At 33.9% G+C, this 23300-nt stretch overlaps 1 protein-coding gene across 1 annotated transcript; it reads left to right on the forward strand.

Moving 5' to 3' along the window:
* The first annotated feature begins 479 nt into the window (after window positions 1-479).
* Window positions 480-22956, forward strand: LOC106131903 (uncharacterized). Its single transcript, XM_060945107.1, has 14 exons — window positions 480-491; window positions 743-901; window positions 1037-1180; window positions 1647-1883; window positions 3551-3709; window positions 3831-3997; window positions 4204-4708; window positions 9920-10180; window positions 10508-10674; window positions 11370-11400; window positions 17528-17530; window positions 19830-20036; window positions 21439-21605; window positions 22848-22956. The coding sequence occupies exons 1-14, from the start codon at window positions 480-482 to the stop codon at window positions 22954-22956; spliced, it is 2328 nt and encodes a 775-aa protein (XP_060801090.1).
* The last annotated feature ends 344 nt before the right edge of the window (window positions 22957-23300 follow it).

The following is a 23300-nucleotide window of genomic DNA, read 5'->3' on the forward strand; positions in this document are numbered from 1 at the left end:
GCCATGCTGGTCTTCGGCTGGCTGTTTCTCTTCCCGTACAGATTGTAAAAGTCAATAAAAAGGAGAATAATTAACTTGGGATTCTTTGAATCTTTATTCCATTATTAAACAGCATACCTACATCTAAACGTGACCTTTCATTCTTTTCTAGATTGTTAGCTCTGTCTACCCCATAAATTACAAAGACATGACTATAAGTGTGTACGTATGTTATAATGTAAGTTTGCAAGTGTGAAATTATATAAAATACCTGTATATTACCCACATCGACTTGTCTGTAGCCCCATATCGATTTTTGGAATAAAGTGAACGTTTTATTCAGGGCAACTTGTGACCCGTAGTAAGGTTAACTCTCGTTTGGCAGCTTCCACTACTTACGTATGTATTGTAATTATTTGCTCTGATAAGCGAGTATAAAACTGGATCATTTTTATTCAAGAATATCATTAACGATCAAGATACAAACCAAAACACCCAAAATGTTCTCAAAAGTAAGTAAAAGTACATCTTTTTTTTTACTTGCTGTAAATGTATTATGATCATAAAATTCTGAATATAATTCTGATTCCAATGATCAGCATCATTTTGATAATTTAGTGAGTTATTAGTTCAAATGCAAAAACATGTAAAAGTTTTCTTCTATTCTGTTAAAGCCGATAAAATTTAACTTTTTCTATTAGATAAATGATGATTATTGCATTCTTCACATAACACTTATACCATGAAACCATTTCTTTTACAGCTTCTTTCTCTCTGCGCGCTGGTCGCAATAAGCCAGGCAGGTCTCCTAGCAGAGCCTGTCCATTACTCCGAAGCAGTGTCCTCCCAAAGCATCATCCGCCACGACGAGCCCCAACAAATCGCCACAAAATACTCATCAGCACCAGTCACCAAGCTATCAGTTTCACCTGTCACCTACCAATCCCCTGTGTATTACCAATCTGCACCAGTTAAATACTCTATCGATGCTGCACCTCAGTATACTAAATTGGTCACTCCTGTGACGAAGTATGTCTCAACTCCTGTCGTCGAGAAGGTGGTCTCCGCCCCGGTGTATCACAGTGCCCCGGCTACGGTGTATCACAGTGCCCCGGTGTATCACAGCGCCCCGGTGACATACAGCGCTCCTGTCCAATATTCTGCCCCTGTCGCCAAAGTAGTGGCACATGAACCTGAAATTGTGGTAAGTTTAATAAATAAATATACATATACGGAACATATTACACAGATCGAGTTAGCCTGAAGCCTGAAGTAAGTTCGAGACTTGTGTTACGAGATATAATACTAACTCAACGATACTATATTTTATAATAACTACTTGTATAGATAAACATCCAAGACCTAGGCCAATCAGAAAGAGTCCTTTTCTCATCATGCCCTGGCCGAGATTCGTACTACCGCTGCGCCACAGAGGCCGTCAAGTTTTATTGTATTGCGTGTTAATTTTAACATCTTATCTTAAAATGTCTTAAAAAAATGCTTGTGCAATTTTGTTTTTTTTCTCTCTCTCTCTCTTTCTCCAAAGTCCACACAACGTGATGGTCCAGAAGTTCAACTTTGTAAAGACTTTATAAAAATTTGTCCACAAACCACTCTAATCGTTTTTGTGTCTGAAAAGTGTTCATTTAAGGTTTCCTTATTTACAGTCTAACGCCAAATATGAGTATTCATATTACGTAGCTGACGACCACACCGGCGACAACAAGTCCCAGCAGGAGGTGCGCGACGGCGACGCCGTGAAGGGCTCGTACTCCTTCCACGAGGCCGACGGCTCCATCAGGACCGTGGAGTACACGGCTGATGCCCACAACGGCTTTAACGCGGTGGTTCACAACACCGCCCCAACTCCAGCACCTGTTCTGGTTAAGACTGCTCCGGTCTTGGTGAAATCAGCACCAGTTCTTCAATACTACAAGCATTAATTTGAAAAATGTACCTGTGATGTAAATGTTAACTGAATATTTATTGCGATTAATAATAAGCTGGATTATTAACATACATCATAGTTTTATTTTTAAATATTGCAGCCTTATCCATAAGTGTGTACCTTTAGAATAATCAAAATAGAATTTCGGAAAAACATATTCCAAAGAGTTAGAGAAAAACATTAGATACTTTCTTATGATATGTCACACTCTCTTATCTTTACGCTTGAATTCGCAAATTCATATAAATTGATTATATCTAAACGGAATGCTGTGATGTCTTTATTTGCAAAAAATACCAATTTCATCCGCTATTGTATAATGCATTCGTGGCGACGGTCGAATTGTGATATTGGAAAGATAAAGAACTGCAAACCACTCTCTTATAACATTTGGTGTAGGATCGTAACTAAAGGGGAAACTGGGGAAAAATAACCTACTATAGCTGATATATTAAAGAAAAAATATTTTTATTATTATAAAAATAAAAAAATAATATGTATGTAGATTTGCAAGTATTTTTTTAAGCTTTGCACGATCAGTAAATCTCTGATAGTCTTACAAGGTTGACGGCAAAGGATAAGCACTTAATCTGATTTTTACATTTTCCTAAGTTAACTAAGATATACGCAGATTTCGAAATAGATTTTGCTCAAATTACGCCTAAACATATTATTTTATTTATTTGGAAAACATACAGTCATATATCTTGTACAAAATCTCATTTATTTACTTTAGACCATTAACATTTTGTTTGCACAAGTGTAGCAAAATTATTATAAATTTACAACAAGATAGAAATATGGTTTTATTGGACCGAAATTCTTTCAAAATTTTCGCCTTTACAAGATTAAAGCTTAATAAATCTATAAATTCAGTTTTGTTCTCCCCTTTTGGTACCTACACTCGAAAAATTTACTCAATGCCTCTTTTGGTGTCGATGGCGATGATACGATAAATAACTTTTTGTGATGGTATTAACATGGACAAGACTTTTAAATGAATTAGTATTGAAATAAAACCTTATTCAATCGTTTTCTGACTTTTTAATAACGAAGACATAAATTTCATTTATATTTTATGTTTTACAATATTGGATAAGTTAAGAAATATTTTATCAAATGAAGAAAATTATGTGAAATAAAATATTAACAAGAACAGTAGAAAGAACAAAATGAATATAGAACTCTAAGCGTAACTCTATCGGCAAAAGCTTTTTATAAATAGCGCTACATTGTTAGAAAGAGGAAATATTCTTATTTATTTATAAAGAGAGTTTCAATTTATTTCAGGTATTATTTCTTGAATTACCTATTAATATACCCTCTGTACCTTCGAAAAAAGTCCACGTCATGTTAGGTCCACTATATTCTTTCTTGTACATTCTTAAACAACAATGATAGTTGGTTTAGTTGAAATTTTGATAATTTTATGTAATGGTCATAATTGGAAAAGTATAAAATGGTTTATAGTCCAACAATTTGTTAACAGTTCGCTAGTACTTACTGGAGGCGGCGGTTCATATCAAATATACCACAATGAGTCAAAAAGTAAATCATAAAACAATAAGCTCTACTTTGTTATTATTATTGTAATCAGTTTACTAATCCAATATTTCTTTACAGATCCTTTTATTATTAGTTTGCTTCGTGGGATTCAGTCATTCAGTATTTATTGATACTAGTCCAAAATTCAAAGACGATTACGAAAACTCAAAGGCTTGGCAGTATATCAAAGTTTACCATCCACCTAGTGCAAAATATATGCATACATACGATTTCTATGTAAGTTAATTTCAACAAAACAAATAAATTTTTTTGTGCAATAACCTATTGGTATTAATTAAATAATCATTAAGATGAAGAATTGTAAACGGGTGAATAACAATCAATGGTTAATTTACAGGCATACCCAAAATATGAGTTTGAATACGCTGTATCAGACAAGAAGACGGGTGATCATAAACATCATCATGAGCACAGAGATGGAGATAAAGTGAGAGGAGAATATAGCTTGGTTGAGGCTGATGGTTCATTGAGGAAGGTGCAGTACAAAGCTGATGATCATAATGGGTAAGTCGAACGTTATTGTTTATAAATATCATTATCGTTTTTAAAACTTTCCCTTAGTATACGCACATATTATGGTACGTTGTGTTTGTCTTATGAAGAAAATAATACCAACTTCCAGTATCTGCAATATTAATGATTTTATTCCTGAACTATTTAATTGTAAAGACCAAATAATTTTTCATCGCCATAATATTTTAATATTCCAGGTTTAATGCAGTCGTTAGCAAATTATATAATAAGCATGGAGATAATGCTTTCTCTGTTTTTGATCAGACGAGGGATTTCGGACATGGCGTTAAGATCAACCACTATTTCCCAGGCAAAGATTATTTTTATGAATCAAAATTAAAACAAACCATTCCTGTAAAAGAAACAGCACAAGAACCTAAAAAAGACAGTGAGCCTAGTAAACTCGAAACCGAAAGCAATGATGAATTATCAAAAGCAGTTCCAAACAAAATTGAAGAAGTTGAACATACAACAATCAAAATGGAAGCGGTCGAAATTCCACCTGTGAAAATTATACCAAATGTTGAATCAATGGTTATGCCAAATAGTGCGAGCTTGAATTCGGATATAGTGATGATGCCTCTTGTCGAGGAAGCTCCAAAGAAACCAGAAACAAATGAAAGTGAAAAGACTAGTTCCGAACAACCGAGCTCAGATTCTGAAGTAGCCTCGTCACACTACCGTTATTCCAGAATATATTACGTAGGGTTTTAAAATTAATGTGTACTATGGTACTTTAAAATGTTTGTGCATATTGTTTGTAAATTCTGTTAGCTTTTAGATTGTTATTTACTGGAAAATTGTTGTTTACTGGAAAGTTTAATTTTAAGATGTTGATTTAAAATATATACATATATACTATATTGTTTGACTGATACAGGAATCAAAAGTAAATTTTTAATGATTTTAAATGATTTATTATTTAATTTTTTCCAACACCATCTATGAAACATATTAAAAAATATATCTGATCGATCAAAAAGCCAAGACGCATAGTTACCTTTCACTATTGTCGCTGCTGACATACAGTATTAATAAAGCTTACATTGTACAGATGGCGGTAGAGGCTTCATTTCTACATTATTCAATTAACAAAGAAATATATCATAAAGTCCTAAAAATCCCATACAACCCTACAAACGAAGCAAGAATAAAATATAAATTCTGAGGCCATGTTTTCCTTGACTGACAATATATCAACGCAAAGCCCAAACCGCTAGGTCAAGAGACTTGAAATTTGGCGTATATTTATTTTTATTTTATTTTATTAAAGAAACCAACAGCGTATACATTAAATATTAATACAGTATTAATTTTATGCTATTATAAAGCCAATGACAGGTTTCTCTTACTATTACTGTAATAAAGTCAATAGTTACTGATGAAGAAAGTACTTATCGCTTAATCAAGACGCAAGTATGTTTTAAGTCTCTAATTTTAGGTGTGAATAAAAAAGTTAAATTTAACCGAATTGGAATGGCAATCTGTGGAATGAGTGGTTTGAATTGCTTAGATTAATAAATACTCATAAAAATTTAATGGAGTGGAATCGAGTAAATAATCCATATATACTAATTTTATAAAGAGATATTAAAAAATAAAAAAAAATAAAAATACAGGTGTAAATCTATCTCATGCTAGCATGTATGCTTATATGTTTATACATGTGTATATGTACACCCACATAATTTTAACATATTTATAATGATACTGTCACTTAATTGCCTCCAATATTTGTATTTAAATTTAGCTCTGGTGCCTGCAAAGGAAATTTATATGTTCTCACAATTCGCGCTGTAATCACATTTTTTTGCGTATTTAGTTTTAAACGCCGGAGAATGAAAAAGGGTGGTCTGACGCGTCCGAGTCAATGGGGTTCGGTAAAAAATGTTGGCAATCAAATCAGGACAATCCAGTCGACCGTTTACTATGTCATATAAAATACACATATCGGCGATAGTACGTCGTTGGGCTAGGGTAAGCAAACCATGCGCGCGGCAACTGTCTTCGTATGATTCGTAGGGTCTGCGGGCACGATAATTAAGATGATTAACAAATGTTTTTTGGATACGTTCTAATTGATTAATGTAAATATTATAGAAGGGAGACCAAATAGGACATGCATATTCAAGTATGCTTCTGACATAGGTACGCAAAATAAATAACTTTTATGGCAGATAATTGAGAGAACGAATTACAAATGCGCAAAACAAAACCGAGATTTCTAAAAGCTTTGTTCTTAATATAATTTATATGATCGCAGAGAATCATTTTATTATCAAAAATTACTCTCAAATCTCGAGCAAGTTTAGTTCTGTCTATAACTACTCCGTTGAAGCTATAATTGAATATGAAAGGTTTACTTTTACGGTTAAAGCTAATGCATTGACATTTCTTTACATTGACAGTAAGTTTATTGTCCATATAATACTTTAGAAGATTGTCAAGATCTCTCTGCATCGATTGACAATCCAAAATATTGGTAACTTTACAATAAATTTTCGTATCGTCTGCGTACATCAGATATTTTGAATGTTTAAAGCATTCCCCAATGTCGTACAAATAGGCGTTGTACAGTAACGGACCTAAATTTGAGCCCTGAGGGACGCCTGAAACTACTGTAATAAAATCTGAACGGTATCCTCCGATCACTACCGCCTGCGAGCGGTTTGCCAAATAAGATTCCACCCATCTTAGTAGACTACCATGGATACCCAGGCGTTGTAACTTTTCCAACAAGATGACATGATCCACACGGTTATAGATTCTTTATGCATTCTAGGTATGCACCAAGAGAGGATTTTCCAAAATTCGCGCGGGAACAGTAATTCTGGTGATTTTTCATTTAAGGTTGGCGGAGCGGTGGATGTCCATTATTTAAAATATAAATGTATACTATATTATGCAAGCTACTCGTAGGTTGGTTAGCGGGAAATATAATGACACGAAGTGTTCTTTGATCACACAAAGAACACTTACTTTCCTGAGCTACCATCAAAAGCAGAGTAGATATCCAAGGGTAGTCCTTGGATCAAGAGGAATATAATGATGAAATATATTATTTTGTAGTATTTAAATAATTTTATATAAAATAGGTAAAGTTTTTAGAGAATTCCAGACTTCCTTAACTTGATTAACCACCTTATTTTTAGCATCAGCTTACTCACTTACTTATTTTAAGCCTTTATTTACTCGTTATGCTAGATTAATAATTTTCACCTCGTATCGAAGTTTTGTAAAAAAAAAATCAGGTCTAAGTTTTATCGATATGTTAATTTATACGCATACGTATATATTTCTGGCATTCAGAGTATTTGAGCCTAATTGGATTTATGCAAGATGACATTGCTTTACATACCTCGGCATGTCCTACAATTCTTTGCAAGCTATCATTATTTACAAAATACTATTACGCACCAACCAACCTCGTTAGGCCAACAAGTACGAGTAGGTACCTCTATTATAATTATTTTAAAACAACGCTGCTCTCAGACCCATTCTTTCTTATTTTTATTATAAGAATTGTTTAAAGTTAGATAGTTGTTTCGTGGATAAAAAATTCACTCGTTGTAGGTTTGAAGTAGCATAGAGAATCCGTTACAGGAATCATTAAAAATATATATATTTGGCAGTAGCTTTTCTCGACCGTTTGGAATATATCATCTCCTGTGCTTCACATTATATATATTCAAAATTATATGAAGATCGGTCCAATAGATTAAATCACTACATAGTATAAAACAAAGTCGCTATTTTAGTCTGTTTGTCTGTATGCTTAAATCTTTAAAATTATGCAACGGATTTTGATGCGATTTTTTGTAACAGGTAGAGTGATTCATGAGGAAGGTTTTTATGTATAATTTTTTCAGAATTTTGCTCCCGTGCGAAGCCTGGGCGGGTCGCTAGTATATAACCAAGTAACAAATTGACTAACTTTATTTTAAACTCGACTATGACACAATCAGACCTCCATGATGACTTTAAAAACTAAACGTATAAAAAAAAATGTCCATCAAAAACACTTAAATATAACCTTGACTATCATCATCAATCGCAACAAATTTTTAATTGTTCAATTTTAATTTTTTACGGTAGCGTACTGTTCAAGTATACATTTATTAGTTTTCATGCATGCACATGAATTATATAATCGTGTTTGATTGCTATTTTGTTGACTTGACCTTCATGTGGGCAATAACTCTTATCAACCATAGCTTAATAATTAATTTTATTACTTTTTTTAGTATACTGAAAAATTCTGTCTTTTTTGATATGACTTTTATTTGATAAAAGCTAGTTTTATTTTTAAATAAATAACAATACAATCATCATCCTCCTGGCGTTTAGTCCCGGTTGCGTGCTCGCCTCTCTATTACTACTACTTGGAATAACCATGAATAAAAAACGAAAACGGCAATGTAATGCAATTAATAAAAAAACATCACGTAACGTCGTCATATTTCTTTTGTTTCCTCAGCCAAAAAGGTTGAAACGTCTTACGTGTAAGACATAAAAATATAGTCTAAAAATTTGTCTTGAAACACTGTGCCCCTATGAAATATTATTCAAATGATGTAACTATTTCTTATGCCATCAGATATTTGAATAACCAGCTATATCTGGATGTAATTATTAGGTAAAATGAAACCGGAGTGCGACAAGGAACAGCACTTTCTAGGCCCTTCTTGTGCAGATAAATGTAGGCAATAGCCTATAAATCTTGACTGCTCTCATAACCGACTGCTGTGACGCCATAGCTCTTATGTAGTCCACAAAATTGTTAAATCTAACTAGGTCAGTTTTCAGCATAGAAATATTTTTAAATCGAATCATCAGTATATGAACCATAGATAATATGATACTTACAATAGGTAAATTAAGGCTAAATAGACGCATTGGAATGACGTATGTGTAAAAAGTTATTTCAGAGCATCGGTGGACGAGCAGTTATGTTGTAGTTCGAGTTCTACCACGGCCACCAGTGACTATTTTCTCAGATCGGTTCATTAGTTTGAGCATATCAGTGAGAAAACCATGGCGAAAAACCCTACAGCTGTTCGATGTAACCATAATTCAATATCCAATAAATTCCCCATCAAGGTTCTGGAAGTTTTGATAGGAATTTAGGTCGCTTCATGAAAAATCTTACTTTAGAGAGTGTACTTCAGAATCATAGTCGTAGGAGTAGAACCAGTATCTTGTCTAAAGAAATAAGGACGAGGATGAGGAATACTCTTATAATTCCAATCCATCTCATACCTAACTATGTGTAACTCTCACGTGTAGTGTATTTATAGTTACATATCTCCATTTGTTCCTTTTTTTCGTAGTAATTTCTGCTATGAAATGGGCAGGAATACCTAATGCACATATTTACAATCACAAAGTTCAATCTAACTTTAACTAACCTAACAATAATCCAATAAGGTAGTTTGGTTAAATTTAATCTTTCAAATCTAGAGTGCATTAAGTAAGGATACCTTTAATCCATTTGGAAAAGTTAACTTTTAATTAAAAAATGTATCCTTAATAATTTTTTGTAGATCACACTAATCATCCTTTGTTTAATAATTGCAAAAAATTGTAACAATATCAACCTCTCACTTATTGTCCATTTTCTCTACACATTGTAGCCATATCGAGTCTTGCGACACTCTATAAAGTGAACAGATTGGCAATGCGGCAATTACTGTGATCCGATCGGATATCGTCGGGAATAGATCCCCTCCACGGACTGCTTATGTTTTGTTTGTTATATAAAAAGAGTGCACTATCAGAGCTATACCAGTCGTCAAGGCATTTGTCTCTACAGCAAAATGTTCTCCAAAGTAAGCAGTACATTCCAAACCATTAAAAATTGCGTAATGATAATTTTGTTGTGCGTGTTGAAAACACTGTACTTTTTTATTTCAGGTCCTGTTACTTTGCGCCGTAGTGGCCGCCTGCCACGCCGGTCTGATCCACCATGCTCCAGCAGTCTCCTCTCAGAACATTTACCGTCATGACCAGAGCATCCACCATGAAGCCCCGGTACATTATTCTGCTCCCGTCGTCCATGCCGCTCCTGTTCATGCCGCCCCTGTGTTACATGCCGCCCCTCTGATCCACGCTGCGCCCATCCACACTGCTGTGCATGCTGCCCCATCCCATGAGGATCATTATGTTGATGAATACGTAAGTTATTGTGTGATTAGAACTATGTTACATTTGATATTTAAATTGAAGGGGGCAGTAATAAGTTTTATTTGTATGACATAAACTTTGGCCTAGCTAATTTCTTTTCCTACAAAAATCTTCATAACTATTGGTTAGTTTGAATATAGACATGAATTAATGATGAAAATGTTATAACTAGATATGTTTTATGTGTATTCAATTCATCGAAAAAAATTAAAATATATCCTAAAACTCTTGTCAATAAATATTACCAACCCTCACGTTAACCTATTTACTCCAAACATTCTTCCAGTAGTGTCTCTAAACAAAAACATGTATGTACAGGCTCATCCCAAATACGGCTACTCTTACTCCGTGGAGGACCCCCACACCGGTGACCACAAGTCCCAGCACGAGGAGAGAGACGGCGACGTCGTAAAAGGAGAATACTCTCTACTCCAGCCTGACGGCTCCTTCCGCAAGGTCACTTACACCGCTGACCACCACAATGGGTAATAATAAAAACTTATTATGACTGTTAGCTGACGTAAAGTACCTAAGTTAAATAGATAAGGTTCATTCTTTACGAAACTTTATATTAATACAATTATAAAAATAAACGTTCAGACACAGGCCGATTTGACACAGATCATCATCTTGACTTGACCTAAGAATGAAGCCAGAACATTGTGGTTAAGAGGTAGGTATTTAGTGCCATAGAGAGCAATATTACAGAGGCAGATGTTAAAAATGTGTTTATAGTAAATATAAGCTCAAAGTATTGAGCTTTAGAATTAACCAATTACCATCCAAAACAAAGAATTTCATTATAAGTATTTTTAGATGAAAATGAAAAGGTAATAGTCGCTGGGGCAAATTTGAATACCAATATGACAGTGGGTTTATAAACATTACGATATGTGTAGTCTATGAACCTCATCTAACCGTGTTTTGGAAAAATTAAGTCAAACTCAAAGTAGAAAGGCGCTTAATTCATTAGTACAAGATTTCGTCTCGAAAGAATGAAGGCAGCATTAAACAAAAGCATGCTTAATTTGAATATTAAGCAACAATGCAATCGCCATAAATTTGCACCATCAGATAGTACCGTGGTGAATTGTAAAATAGGCGACGTGCTTTGTCTAGATCTAGGCTTGTTTATGTGTAAAATTCCTTTTTGAAACTCAAAAACTTATTCTTGCCACAGATTCAACGCCGTCGTGCACAACACTCCTCCGGTCATCCATCATCATTAGGAGACACTTTACCCAGTCTGTGATATTAGGCTTATAGTATTAGTTTATACGTAATCGACTTAGGTCCACCGTCTCATTTTCTTCTATTGTATATTGTGTAGTTGCATCAGTTTACCACTCTGTGTTCTATTAATTTTTAGTCCTCTTCCATCTCACTAGACTTATTCTTGGTGTGGTCTTTGTAGTGAATGAGTGTATAAAACACACGTTGCATTATATTGTAAATAAAATGAATATACGATTTAAAATGAACCTACTGTTGTTTTATTTCGAAATTACATAAATGATTTAGTAATCACACTGCGAAAATGTTTTAAGTAATAATAACAGTACGCATTTAAACATATGTGTTGCAATTAATTGGAGCATTTTGCAGTAGGCAGTAAATACCATTAGAGAGTCAAAAAATTGCATTGTGTTAGCCCTGACATGTGTTAATTGCACTCGGTACCCGCTGAACCGTGGGAAGCATTGGATGACTAAGACAATGGGCACAAATTGCATAAACATCATGCCCAAAATAAGGAGCGAAAGTTATACAAGTAGCCAGCGGCTATCAGGTTGTAGCGAAATCCTTAGGTATTTAATATTCCTACATTTAGCAATCGAGATCACATTGATTTTGCGACGGACCTACATTGCTTTCAGTTCCTGGTCACAAAATGAAACGCTCAAGAGCTGAACACTAGTGATATCGTTAAATTGAATTACAGAGAAAACTTCCCGATCCTCGCAATGAGAACGCCGCGGCTCAATTAAGAAATATTAAAAGTAGCATTAAGAGTATAAGAATTTAAAACATGTCCTCGATTGTTTAAAGTATTGACAATCGATTACGACTCACAACTGTGTTCGTGAGATTGTAATAATTTTAATTTATCTTATTACTTAAAGTGACGTAACAGAAGTTCTAGAGAACAATTTATATTTGTACCAGATAGCCTAATCAGGTCACTAATGATAAATATCATTTGAGATGGAAACAGAGGTAAGAAAAGAATTATCATTCTCAGTTAAAATAATAATCTTCCGTATTGAAAAGATGAACTACGACATTTCTACCTATAAAAGGTCTGTGGAAGGATTTCTTGATTTTTTTTAAGATCAAAGGCATATCCTGTTGAATAAAAAAGTTGGCAAAATAAAACATGAGAACTATATAACTATATATCACTTAACATCATCGCACAGTCTTATTAAGAACTTGCTACACTTTTTTGAGGTCTACAGCTTTTATTAACAACTAACGCAATTTTAGTCGAAGATTATGTTACACGTATGCCTGCTATGAATGGAAGGTCGGTTCTATAAAGTTTAATTAAGTGGCAAAAAAATATCTCATAACATAATTGATTGACTTTTAATGATATGTAGTATAATTTCTATTAAAATATAATGGTACAGAACCCATAGTCTACGAGCGCACCTTGCACTTGACCAGTGTTTTTTTGTCAATGTTCATCGATCGGACTTAAGGCTGAAAAAAATAGAATGAAGTTTTTTAAAGCAACCTTTGCTTATTCTAATATGCTAAATTATGTTGAAAGTAAATTGTGAACTCCTTACTAAAGTAACTTCTTGCTTAAAATCGGAAGATTAATTTCGCTTACCGTTTTTATAACCCATTTGTTAACGAATCGCAATTTAACATGATTAAGTTGCGACACAAGGACTTTCTTTGGAGATCCCATATATTACTTACCGGTTGGTTTCGCCATGATGTTTTATTAATGCCTTTTGCGTAAATAATAATCACTGAACTTTATCAGATTCGACACGACGAGACGCATCATCGCCTGATGACCAAAGTGAACTTTCTAATTAATATAATGATACCAGTAATCTATCATCGGTGACATGTCACTGTTAAAGGTTTACCAATCCATCAGGTTAGTAGGGACAAAGGATAAATTTAGATTTACATATAAGAATAGTTACTCGTATGACGCTATCGATTTCGCTTTTAAAAATTTTGAATTACTTAGTTAATTTATTCACCCGTTGTGACTAAATCATAGAATTCAGCATAATTGTATATTAATAATATAATATATAATATATTTTCTATTTTTAATAATAATAGTTTTCTGCTTAAACCTAAGCTTAACTCCTTACCCAGAGCTAAATAGATTTTTTTTAAATACTGCTGATACTCGTATCGAAATGTTTGAGATCCAATTGATAATTATGGCTAAGTTTATTTTGACTGCAAAATCAAAATCAATACTTGAACCAATTTATAAATAGTTTTTATTTGCAAAAACACACATTAAATTGTAAAATGATTCAAAAACGTATGTATAATATGGATCTGCTGCTTGGATAGCCAGAAAAAAATACGTTGATTTAAAGGTATTTCATTCAGATTTAAATGTAATCAACAACAGTTATTATTTAAATAATTTGACAGTTACGAGTTTCACACTCTGTTAACTGGCATGGTGTGACACGTATGATTATATAGTCTGTTAAACACTTGTTATATCATGATTATGTTGTTTATCCATGCAAATGTATGAGTCAAGATTGGAGGAAACCCGCCGAGTATTTAGCAACACTCTCATAACTATGGTTTATTTCTTTCATCATCATTATCCAGGCACTTTACTCTATACACTTTCCCTGGAGTGGAACCACAGTTCTACTGCGTTCCTTTGTGCAAGTTTTGGAAGATTGGATGTCACTAAATGCTCATCTCAAGATCTGGAGGTAAGTGACATCAAAGTTCTTCTTTATTATTTAAGAAGTTAAATTCTTTTAAAAATTCGAGGAATCATTCAATACTTTAAAATCTTATTTCTAAAAAGCTTATCGAGGTTTACGCGAAACTGCATCGAAAAGCTGCACTTCTTTCTCAAGTGATTTTCTATTTCATATCTATAAACAAAACCAATACAACGATAGCATAATATGGTGAACTACAAATAAACTTACATATTACAAATAAGTACACATTTATAATATTACAAAAAAATAATAGACACACGTCAAAACAACCTTGATGCAACCGGCGTCTATTGTAAAATAACTGACATTGGAATTCTTAAAACGGTCGCGTGACTGGACTGTGTGCGCGGGCGCACGCGTCCATACTTTGATATCGATAAGTTATTGATACAAATCCGTCATGCTGACTGGCAAGGTCGATGCACTCATCGTGATTGAGCTTTTTTTGTTACGTCACATATAATTAGCGGTATCGCTTGCAATTGACCTTTTCAAATACCTAATTAGATTGTATCGCCATTTGTGTTTTGTAGTGTTTTAATGTGAGACTGCAAACTCCATTCCTCATATGATTTGTTGTCATAATTTAATATCATACATTTCAAATTTCATTTGATTTTTACTTTCTTTTCTGCTCAAATTATGCGGTTTATATCGATATAATCCTTGTGAATCTGTTTTATATTTAATACTTGCCAGTACATTTTCAAAATATTTATGAATAATATTATTGTTTTGGAAAATGAATAGGACTAGTCCATCTATTCCCCATGCTTATAAACTTGGAATCCTTCTTTATGGTGATGGGCTAGCAACCTGTCACTATATGAATCTCAGTTCTACCATTAAGCTAAAAATCTTAACATAGCCAATCAGCCATTTCAATACTGTTGGCTCTGTCTATCCCGCTTCTTGTCCCGGACATAGACGTGAATATATGTATGTATGTATGTATATATTTTTCCATTATTACTAATAAAAATCATCAATACATATATTAGCAATATTATTTTATATAATAAGAAATGTAATTGAATATAGTGCAATAACTTATTTATCATTTAATCAATACAATGAATATATAATGAATGTTACAAGTGAACCAATAAGTGATCTCACTAATAAGTAATAAGCACTCATTTAGGTATTTATTGCAAAAGTATACTTACATTACGTCTATCCTAAACTCGTGACATTGTGATTGAAAATTTACGACTTCACTTACAGCCACGGCGAAGAAGGATGAAAATGGATGTCATTGGGAGGTTTCGTTATAATTGGTGGATGTGGATTGGGCAAGTCGACCTTCACAGAAAGCGAGATACGCGCTTTTGCCTTTACGCGCGCCGACGCGGGAAGTTATGTGGTTACCAGCTGCTTATTCAGGTCAGTGGCTACACTGGGTGCAAATTCGATCGTATAAATAAAATATTTTCGTAAGAAATAAAAGATTTTCCCTGAAGGCTGGAGACTCACAAACATATGATACCTAAAATTACATGAAAGTACAAAACTATTTTTTAAATTAAATTTAACCTATGATGACTTATAATGCGTATAAATTGAAGTAAATCTGTATTGATTCTTATTATTTTATATAAGCAGTCATTGTACACGAAAGAATCTAAATATCATAACTGCTAACGAAAATATTTAAGTACTTCAATCCAATACTACTTATTAGAGTGATATGAAATTTATTCTCCACCTTGGACCTAATTATATCACAATCATACATTGTACGCAATGCATTATTATCTTACACACTCGTTAGTATTAGTGTCGAAAATGCCTAAGGCGAAAACAATAACGTTTTCTCGGTGTGCCACCGGACTGTTGCGCAAGAGTTTACTGGAGCAGTCGGTGCAAGAGTGCCACTTTCTTGCCGGACGACTACACTTCAGACCCGTTTATACTGGATACTCCTGTTATCCTAACTTTTCAATATAATATACCTGTAATTAGATAGCTTTAATTATATCTACTTCAGAAACATTCGATATGTTTCGATGAAAGCACAATACTATGTCGGGTTAATACAAAAAAATATCATAATTTATTTCAGAAAAATATGAACTATTTTGATAGTTAATTAATTTTTATTTCATTCGAGTTAGACATAGCGAGTTTCGATGATTGTCTAATAAGTACATGATCTTCTTCACATTAATAAATGAGTGATTAACGAGATGAATCCAAACCAGTCTTTACATAACTGACATGTTACATACGTTACAAGCTAATTAAACCAATCGTCAATCACTGGTCTCAGCTTTAGGTGTCGCACCCTTTCCTCTCTTAATACTAGGTAGATAAAAAATTAAACATACAATGGTTTTTATGATGAAACATACAATGAATTTTCGGACGGATTCTTAAGGCATCCAACTGAACATGACATTCGAATCTTATGACTCAACAGTCAACTTAAACTTAAAATTATACCAATTCTTTAGTGTAATTTAAGCATTCTAATACCTACAGGGGTCGTGGCAAGTAGAAGGATATCTCTGTGTGTACACCTCCAGTAAGGAAGCGTGAATTTATTACGTTTCTATACCAACAGCCACGTTATATAATACTATGATAAATAAAAAATTGAAATGCTTAATATAAAACTTTGTAATAATTCTGAAAAAGATGTTTATTGTAAAAATCTGGACTTGTCTCCAAATTTTTTTTACTGTAAATTAATGTCGGCGGAAATACTACTCTGTCAAGAAAGTAGCAGGAAAAGATCAATAATACACAAACTGTTTGTTATTCATCCAAATTTATTTTATCACCTTCAAAATATGCTCCTTTAGAAACGATACACTTATGCCAACGAATAATCCAATCATCAAAACATTTTTTAAACGCTGTTTCCGGAATTGAGGTCAGTTCTCGCCGCGAATTCTCTTTTATGTCTTCTACCGATTGAAAACGGGTGCCACGACACGGCTGGAGCCATATCTGGTGAATATGGTGGTTGCTCGATAGTATTTGTTGAGTGTTTGGTTAAAAATTCGGTCACAATGATGGCCTTGTGCGAAGGTGCATTATCATGGTGCAAAATCCAAGAATTTTCTTTCCACAAATCTGGCCATTTTCGTCGGATTTGCTCTCTTAAACGCCGCATAACACTCAAATAATATTCCTTATTTACCGTTTGACCTTCCGGCAAGAATTCCGAGTGCACAACACCGCGATAGTCAAAGAAAACAGTCAACATGACTTTGACTTTTGAACGACTTTGGCGTGGTTTTTTCGGTTTCGGTTCAGTTGGAAGGCGCCACTCCGAAGCTTGTTGACTAGTTTGCATGTCAAACTCGTAAACCCACGTCTCGTCACCAGTAACAATGCGTTTCATGAATGTTGGGTCGGAATTGACTCGTTCTAGCATGTCCTCAGCGACTCTCATGCGATTGAGTTTTTGAAAAAAATTCAGGTCTTTTGGGAATAGCCGAGCGGCAACATGTTTCATACCCAAATTATTAGTTAAAATGGTACGGATCGACTCGTGAGATACAGAAAGTTCGGTGGCTATCTCTCTCAAAGTTGAATGGGATTTTCAGTCACTATTTCCTTCACTTTTGCGATGTTAACTTCAGTTGCAGACGTTGATGGCCTACCAGAGCGAGGCAAATCTTCCATCACATCTCGACCGCTTTTGAACGCTTTGTACCACTCATAAGCACGAGTTTTTGATAAAGTCGATTCACCGTAAGCCTTCTGTAACATTTTCAGTGACTCCGAACACGATATTCCATTGGCAATGCAAAATTTAAGACAAACTCTTTGTTCGATGTTTTTATCCATTATGAAATTAGCAATACACACTAGATATGATATAACTAAAAATAGCACTGTATTTAATGTAAACAACAGATGCAACTCAAACTCCGCGCCAAAATGGAAAACAGTTGTGCCAATCTAACAACAACAAAAAAAAACAAAAATTTGAATTTGGAACCATAAATAAATAATCCATTCCTGATACTTTTCTGACTGAATGTATAAGAGACGAACTTATTGCAGGGGAGTGGGTGCGACACATATGTGTGGCGTAGGTGAATGAAACCCGTAAGTGTATCATAACATTGATACCCGAGTAAAACTGGTACCTACTGAACCAGTTTACTTACTACTTTATTCGGATACTTCCGATTTTCAAGGGTCCACATAATATTTTCATCAAATAAATTGTTTGAAATTTGAAAAAAATAGATAGTTATAATAATCTATATATCTATATATATAAAAGAAAGTCGTGTTAGTTACACCACTTATAACTCAAGAACGGCAGAACAGATTTGGCTGAAAAATGGTAGGGAGGTAGCTCAGAGCCAGGAGTAATATATAAATAAATCCTACTAATATTATAGATGCGAAAGTTTGTGAGTATGTCAGTATGGATGTTTGTTACTCTTTCACGCAAAAACTACTGAACTGATTATGATGAAATTTGATATGTAGGTAGCTGAAGACCCAGAATAATATATAAGCTACTTTTCATCCCGGATTTCCCGCGGCATTGATAGGGTTTCCATGCGGACGAAGTCGCGGGCGGCCTCTAGTATAGAATATAAGTCGAACAGAAACATAAATACTTATATTAGTAGATTTTTATGGTAGGAAGATGCTTGTACGAGTAGTTTTTGAACTATTTTCAATAAGTAAAAATTACTGTTATTGATGAGCTTGAGAAGGTTGTTTGCTTATCATCCACTGAAAATGATGTTTACACTTTTCTCTAAAAACGTCATTTTCATTTAGGATCATTTTTATCGTAATTTCTTTTTATTATAATAAGAAGAACATCATCACTACATGAACACTTTTCTATTAAGATAACAATTGACATATATCTTTCTAAATTTATCGCCGTCGCGTACTACAGCTTCTCGATTATCTATAAGCTGAATTTTCAGACGATACTGATATTACCTTGAAGACAAATAATTATCCTCACATTACGTCACCATAAAGGCGACCGAGTGTGACGGTGTCGCATGCTGGCCGTAGGGCCGGTTTTCAGTGACATGTGACACATCCCCAGTATATAAGCTGCATCCTACCGGGATCGCTACCAAACGAGATCCAGTAGTCAGTAAAGCACATCATGTATACGAAAGTAAGATAATAAAGTTGAATATCAAAGGGTAGTTAAGTTAAGAAGTTGTTTTTTGGGAGAATTTCGAGTTGTTTTTAATCAAATATTTATATCATTCTTTGTTTGTTTAAAAAACTCTGCTAGAGGAGTGTATTTATCCCAGTTCAAAAGTTTAGCAAAGAAGGACGCAATTGTACAAAACACAATAATGAAAGAACTGCATAATTAAACTGCCCTTAATGCACTTCGACATTCTCTGCCAGTGCAACCTTAACAAAAATCGTAATAAAAATACGAGTGAATAGCTACTTAGACAGTTTCTAAATCTGGATACGAGTAAAAAATATAGTAACATGATTTTTTCCAATATTAATTAAACATGATAATTTTACAGGTCCTTCTCCTCAGCCTTGTGGCGGCATGCCACGCTAGTCCAGTCCCCGAAGACAGTCACCAAGCCTTCTCCTCACAAAGCATCATACACCACAACGAGCCCAGCCAATCCACACCTTACATCCAACACCCAGCCCAAATCCAAATAGAACAGCAACAAATTCTTCAACATGGACCATTAGTCCATCATTTTGAGCATAGCGCACCTCTGATCCATTCACCCGTGGTACATGCCATTCATGCGGCTCCAGTGGTACATGCTGCCCCGGTAGTGCATACTGCCCCTGTGGTGCATGCCTCTCCGTTGAGTTTGGTGCATCATGTTGCCCCCGTGCATCAAACTCCCGTCGTGCAGCATGTAGCGCCTGCAGTGGTTGGCCGCAGCGAACGGGTGGAGGAATATGTAAGTTTTGTTTTTATTTTTTCGTAAAGAAATTATCGATCGAAAGTAGATATCCACTTTGTCGTTTATCACAAATCCAACGGGAACATTACGAGTATATCCTTCTCAATCAAATTTGCATAATAAATAATTCAATTACAAATTTGCATAATACTATATGTAGTACATGTACTATATGTAGTCCAATTGAATTGATTATGATCAAAATATGTTACCATCGTCAAGATGTTTTGATTAATAATAATCAAAACATAATTTTTTTTACAATTATAAAATTGTATTATGAAGTTATTATCATTTTAAGTTCTATTATGGTTACCGTAAAATTCCCCAATTACGTTTTTGCTTTTAATATGCAATTGCTACGACTATACTATAAATTATTTTATTTATTTACTTTTAAACATGATATATACATAATTCATGAAGATATTGCGATAGCAGTTTGCGTTTCGAAAAATTTACGCGTGATATTACACGCACTAAAATTTACTTACAAAGAAAGAGAAAGGCACATATATTATAACTATGATTAAAAATCTGATCAGTTAATACAACCCTTACTATATATATATATATCTTTGTAGAGTGCGGATAATTCTAGTGGGAACAATTTCATAGTACACATACATACATCCTATCCTATATGTCTTGAAAAGTCTGATAGGCCACGTTAAAATGTAACAGGATCATGTTTTGATCTTTGAGCATTAATATTAATGCAATAATTAGAATTCTTAAACCAAAAAGTTTAAATTTTAAACGAGTTATACTTCAGCTAGCTAATTCTGTAATCTTAACACAAATTTTAATTTATATCTGTAAAACTATTTAAACTTATAAATGAATAAAACCCCGCATTAAAATTAAGCTATATATAGGAATATATTCAGGTAAATAGTTAAGAAGTTTTCTTTTAAATTATTTTTTAAACGAAATTTAAATGAAAATGCAGTTCGGCTCTAATTGCGCGCCCTATTTTATTAAGTTAGAAGTATACTTACTCTATAACACAACCCAATTAAATGTTTATTGTGCAAGCTCCTTGTCATTACAGACTATAGAAAGTTTTGTAACATCATACGGCAATCAATCTATCACGCTGTGATTCGGATTACTGTCTATTTATCACAAACATCATTACTTATATAGTTTACCTCTAAAGTTGCCCTATAAAACTCAATTATAAGCTTGAACAATTTAATTGTATTCCATCGACCATTTACACATTTTTTGAGTAAAGACGACGGAAGTTAAACCTACCTCTCGCTGTACCGGCGCAATAACACTCGTATCTCTTTGTCTTTCTTGTGTTAATCCTGGTAACATCCTAACCTTTCTAGAGTGAGATTGGCTAAATCAGTTAAGTCGATGTAATAATCAGTATCTATTTTAAATACAGGCCCCTGCTAGATACGAGTTCTCGTACTCCGTGGAGGACCCCCACACCGGCGACCACAAGTCCCAGCACGAGAGCCGCGACGGTGACGTCGTGAAGGGAGAGTACTCTCTTCTCCAGCCCGATGGTTCCATCCGCAAAGTGGAGTACACCGCTGATGAACATAACGGGTAAGATAAAATTTTTTGGGCAAGTGGAAAGATGTAGTCTCTGCCTACCCCTCTGAGAATGAGTTGTGTTTTATATATGTTACCTGGTATATATTTTTATTAATGCCAAGTATAATGTGCAGTCAATAACACAAAGAAGTATAAAAAAGCCAAATTTATTTATAAACTATGCTGAAAAATATAATTCTGTAATAACTTGCACTAAAATATCAGAACCCTATTGGTAAACTCAATAAATTTAATGTAGGCTCTGTAAAAATTAACAGGACCCCTGTAAATAAAATAAATATTTCATTAAAAATGTAGACGTAACTGTATATACATAATCGAATATTATTCAATTCGTCTCGACAGCAAGTTCATACGACCGACATTGAGAGATAGATAAATGATTGAATGAAATATTATTAAATAAATCATCAAAGTATAACTATCTCTAACTACAACGAAACAAATCGTCTTGTAACTAATACATAATAGGGAAACACTGAAATGATTAAAAGTCGTGCCTGAAGATTGACAAGCCTCAATTTGCTTATTCGATTATGCGAAAACATTCGAGTCCATTCATGTGAACTTGTGATCTTTACGTAACCGTATCTCGATGATGTTAAGGCCAAGTAAGATATAAATTACTAAAGAACCTGGCGAGACTAATAGCTTTGTGTGTACCCGCCGTTGTAATTTATAAAAGTTTTATCTTAATACTGGGTGTTGTTTCGGTCGATAACCCAGATAATATCGTTACATAGGATACGTTCTGCAATTGTAACGCCGATGTACCCTCGGTTGTTACTTAAACAACCAGTAAATTACATGTTAATTATCTTGCGAACAAACGCTTCTTAGGTTTTCAATACCAACACTAGATTTGTATATGAGAGATTTGTATAATCAACTTCGTACAATATTTAAACACACCAAATTAAAGGTACTAGCAATGCCAATAATTGTTCAAATTGGTAAATTGGATTTCACCGTTACTTCATTAGAAAATCTGACAGGAGGATAGGATTGAGTGATCTGGTGTGTTCGATAAACAAACAGGCTACTTATTAAATAACCATTATTCGAGCTTTTTCCAGTCACCTCGTTAATTTCCCAGAGATCTACGATTACATTGTTTTCAAATAAAATATGGCAAATTACTTAAATGAGATAAAATTACATTATTCGGTTCAACAATACTCATATCTTTTAACTTTCATTGTTTTCTCAGTTTTTTAACTATTTTTTATACAGTTTTAATGCCGTGGTACACAACTCAGCGCCAACTCCAGAGAGCGTAGCTGTGCATTCGGCCTCAGTCCACCCCACCCAGACCAACCCAGGGCAATACACACATCACTAAACTACGCCGCCAAACTGTACTGACTGCAACTGTTATAGAAATAAAATATTTAATTTAAATTTCATTTTGCTTTTTATTGATTAAATCTCCGACTTGTACAATTGACCTAAGAATCAATAAGTAGATAAGTATCTTTTAAATATTAGACAACTTTCCTATCAGATTTCATTGTCAGTTGTTAATAATTAAATGTAACTTATGTCAGTAAATTTTTACCTGTTGGACTGTTAGAATGACGATGAAAAATTACGGATCCACATAAACAGGACTTGTTTCGTATAAAAATAATCATTAACCCTTAAGTCGGGCATATTTTATTTTTTTTGCATAAATCTACATCGGTA

The sequence above is a fragment of the Amyelois transitella genome, chromosome 7, assembly GCF_032362555.1.
Source record: "Amyelois transitella isolate CPQ chromosome 7, ilAmyTran1.1, whole genome shotgun sequence".
NCBI classification, from domain to species: domain Eukaryota; kingdom Metazoa; phylum Arthropoda; class Insecta; order Lepidoptera; family Pyralidae; genus Amyelois; species Amyelois transitella.

What these genes read in the sequence shown, in the direction of transcription:
- LOC106131903 (XM_060945107.1), top strand. An exon ending in TGGCACATGAACCTGAAATT is followed by an intron (nt 1,181 to 1,646) that starts GTGGTAAGTTTA and finishes CCTTATTTACAG; the next exon opens with TCTAACGCCAAATATGAGTA. An exon ending in ATCATTATGTTGATGAATAC is followed by an intron (nt 10,181 to 10,507) that starts GTAAGTTATTGT and finishes ATGTATGTACAG; the next exon opens with GCTCATCCCAAATACGGCTA.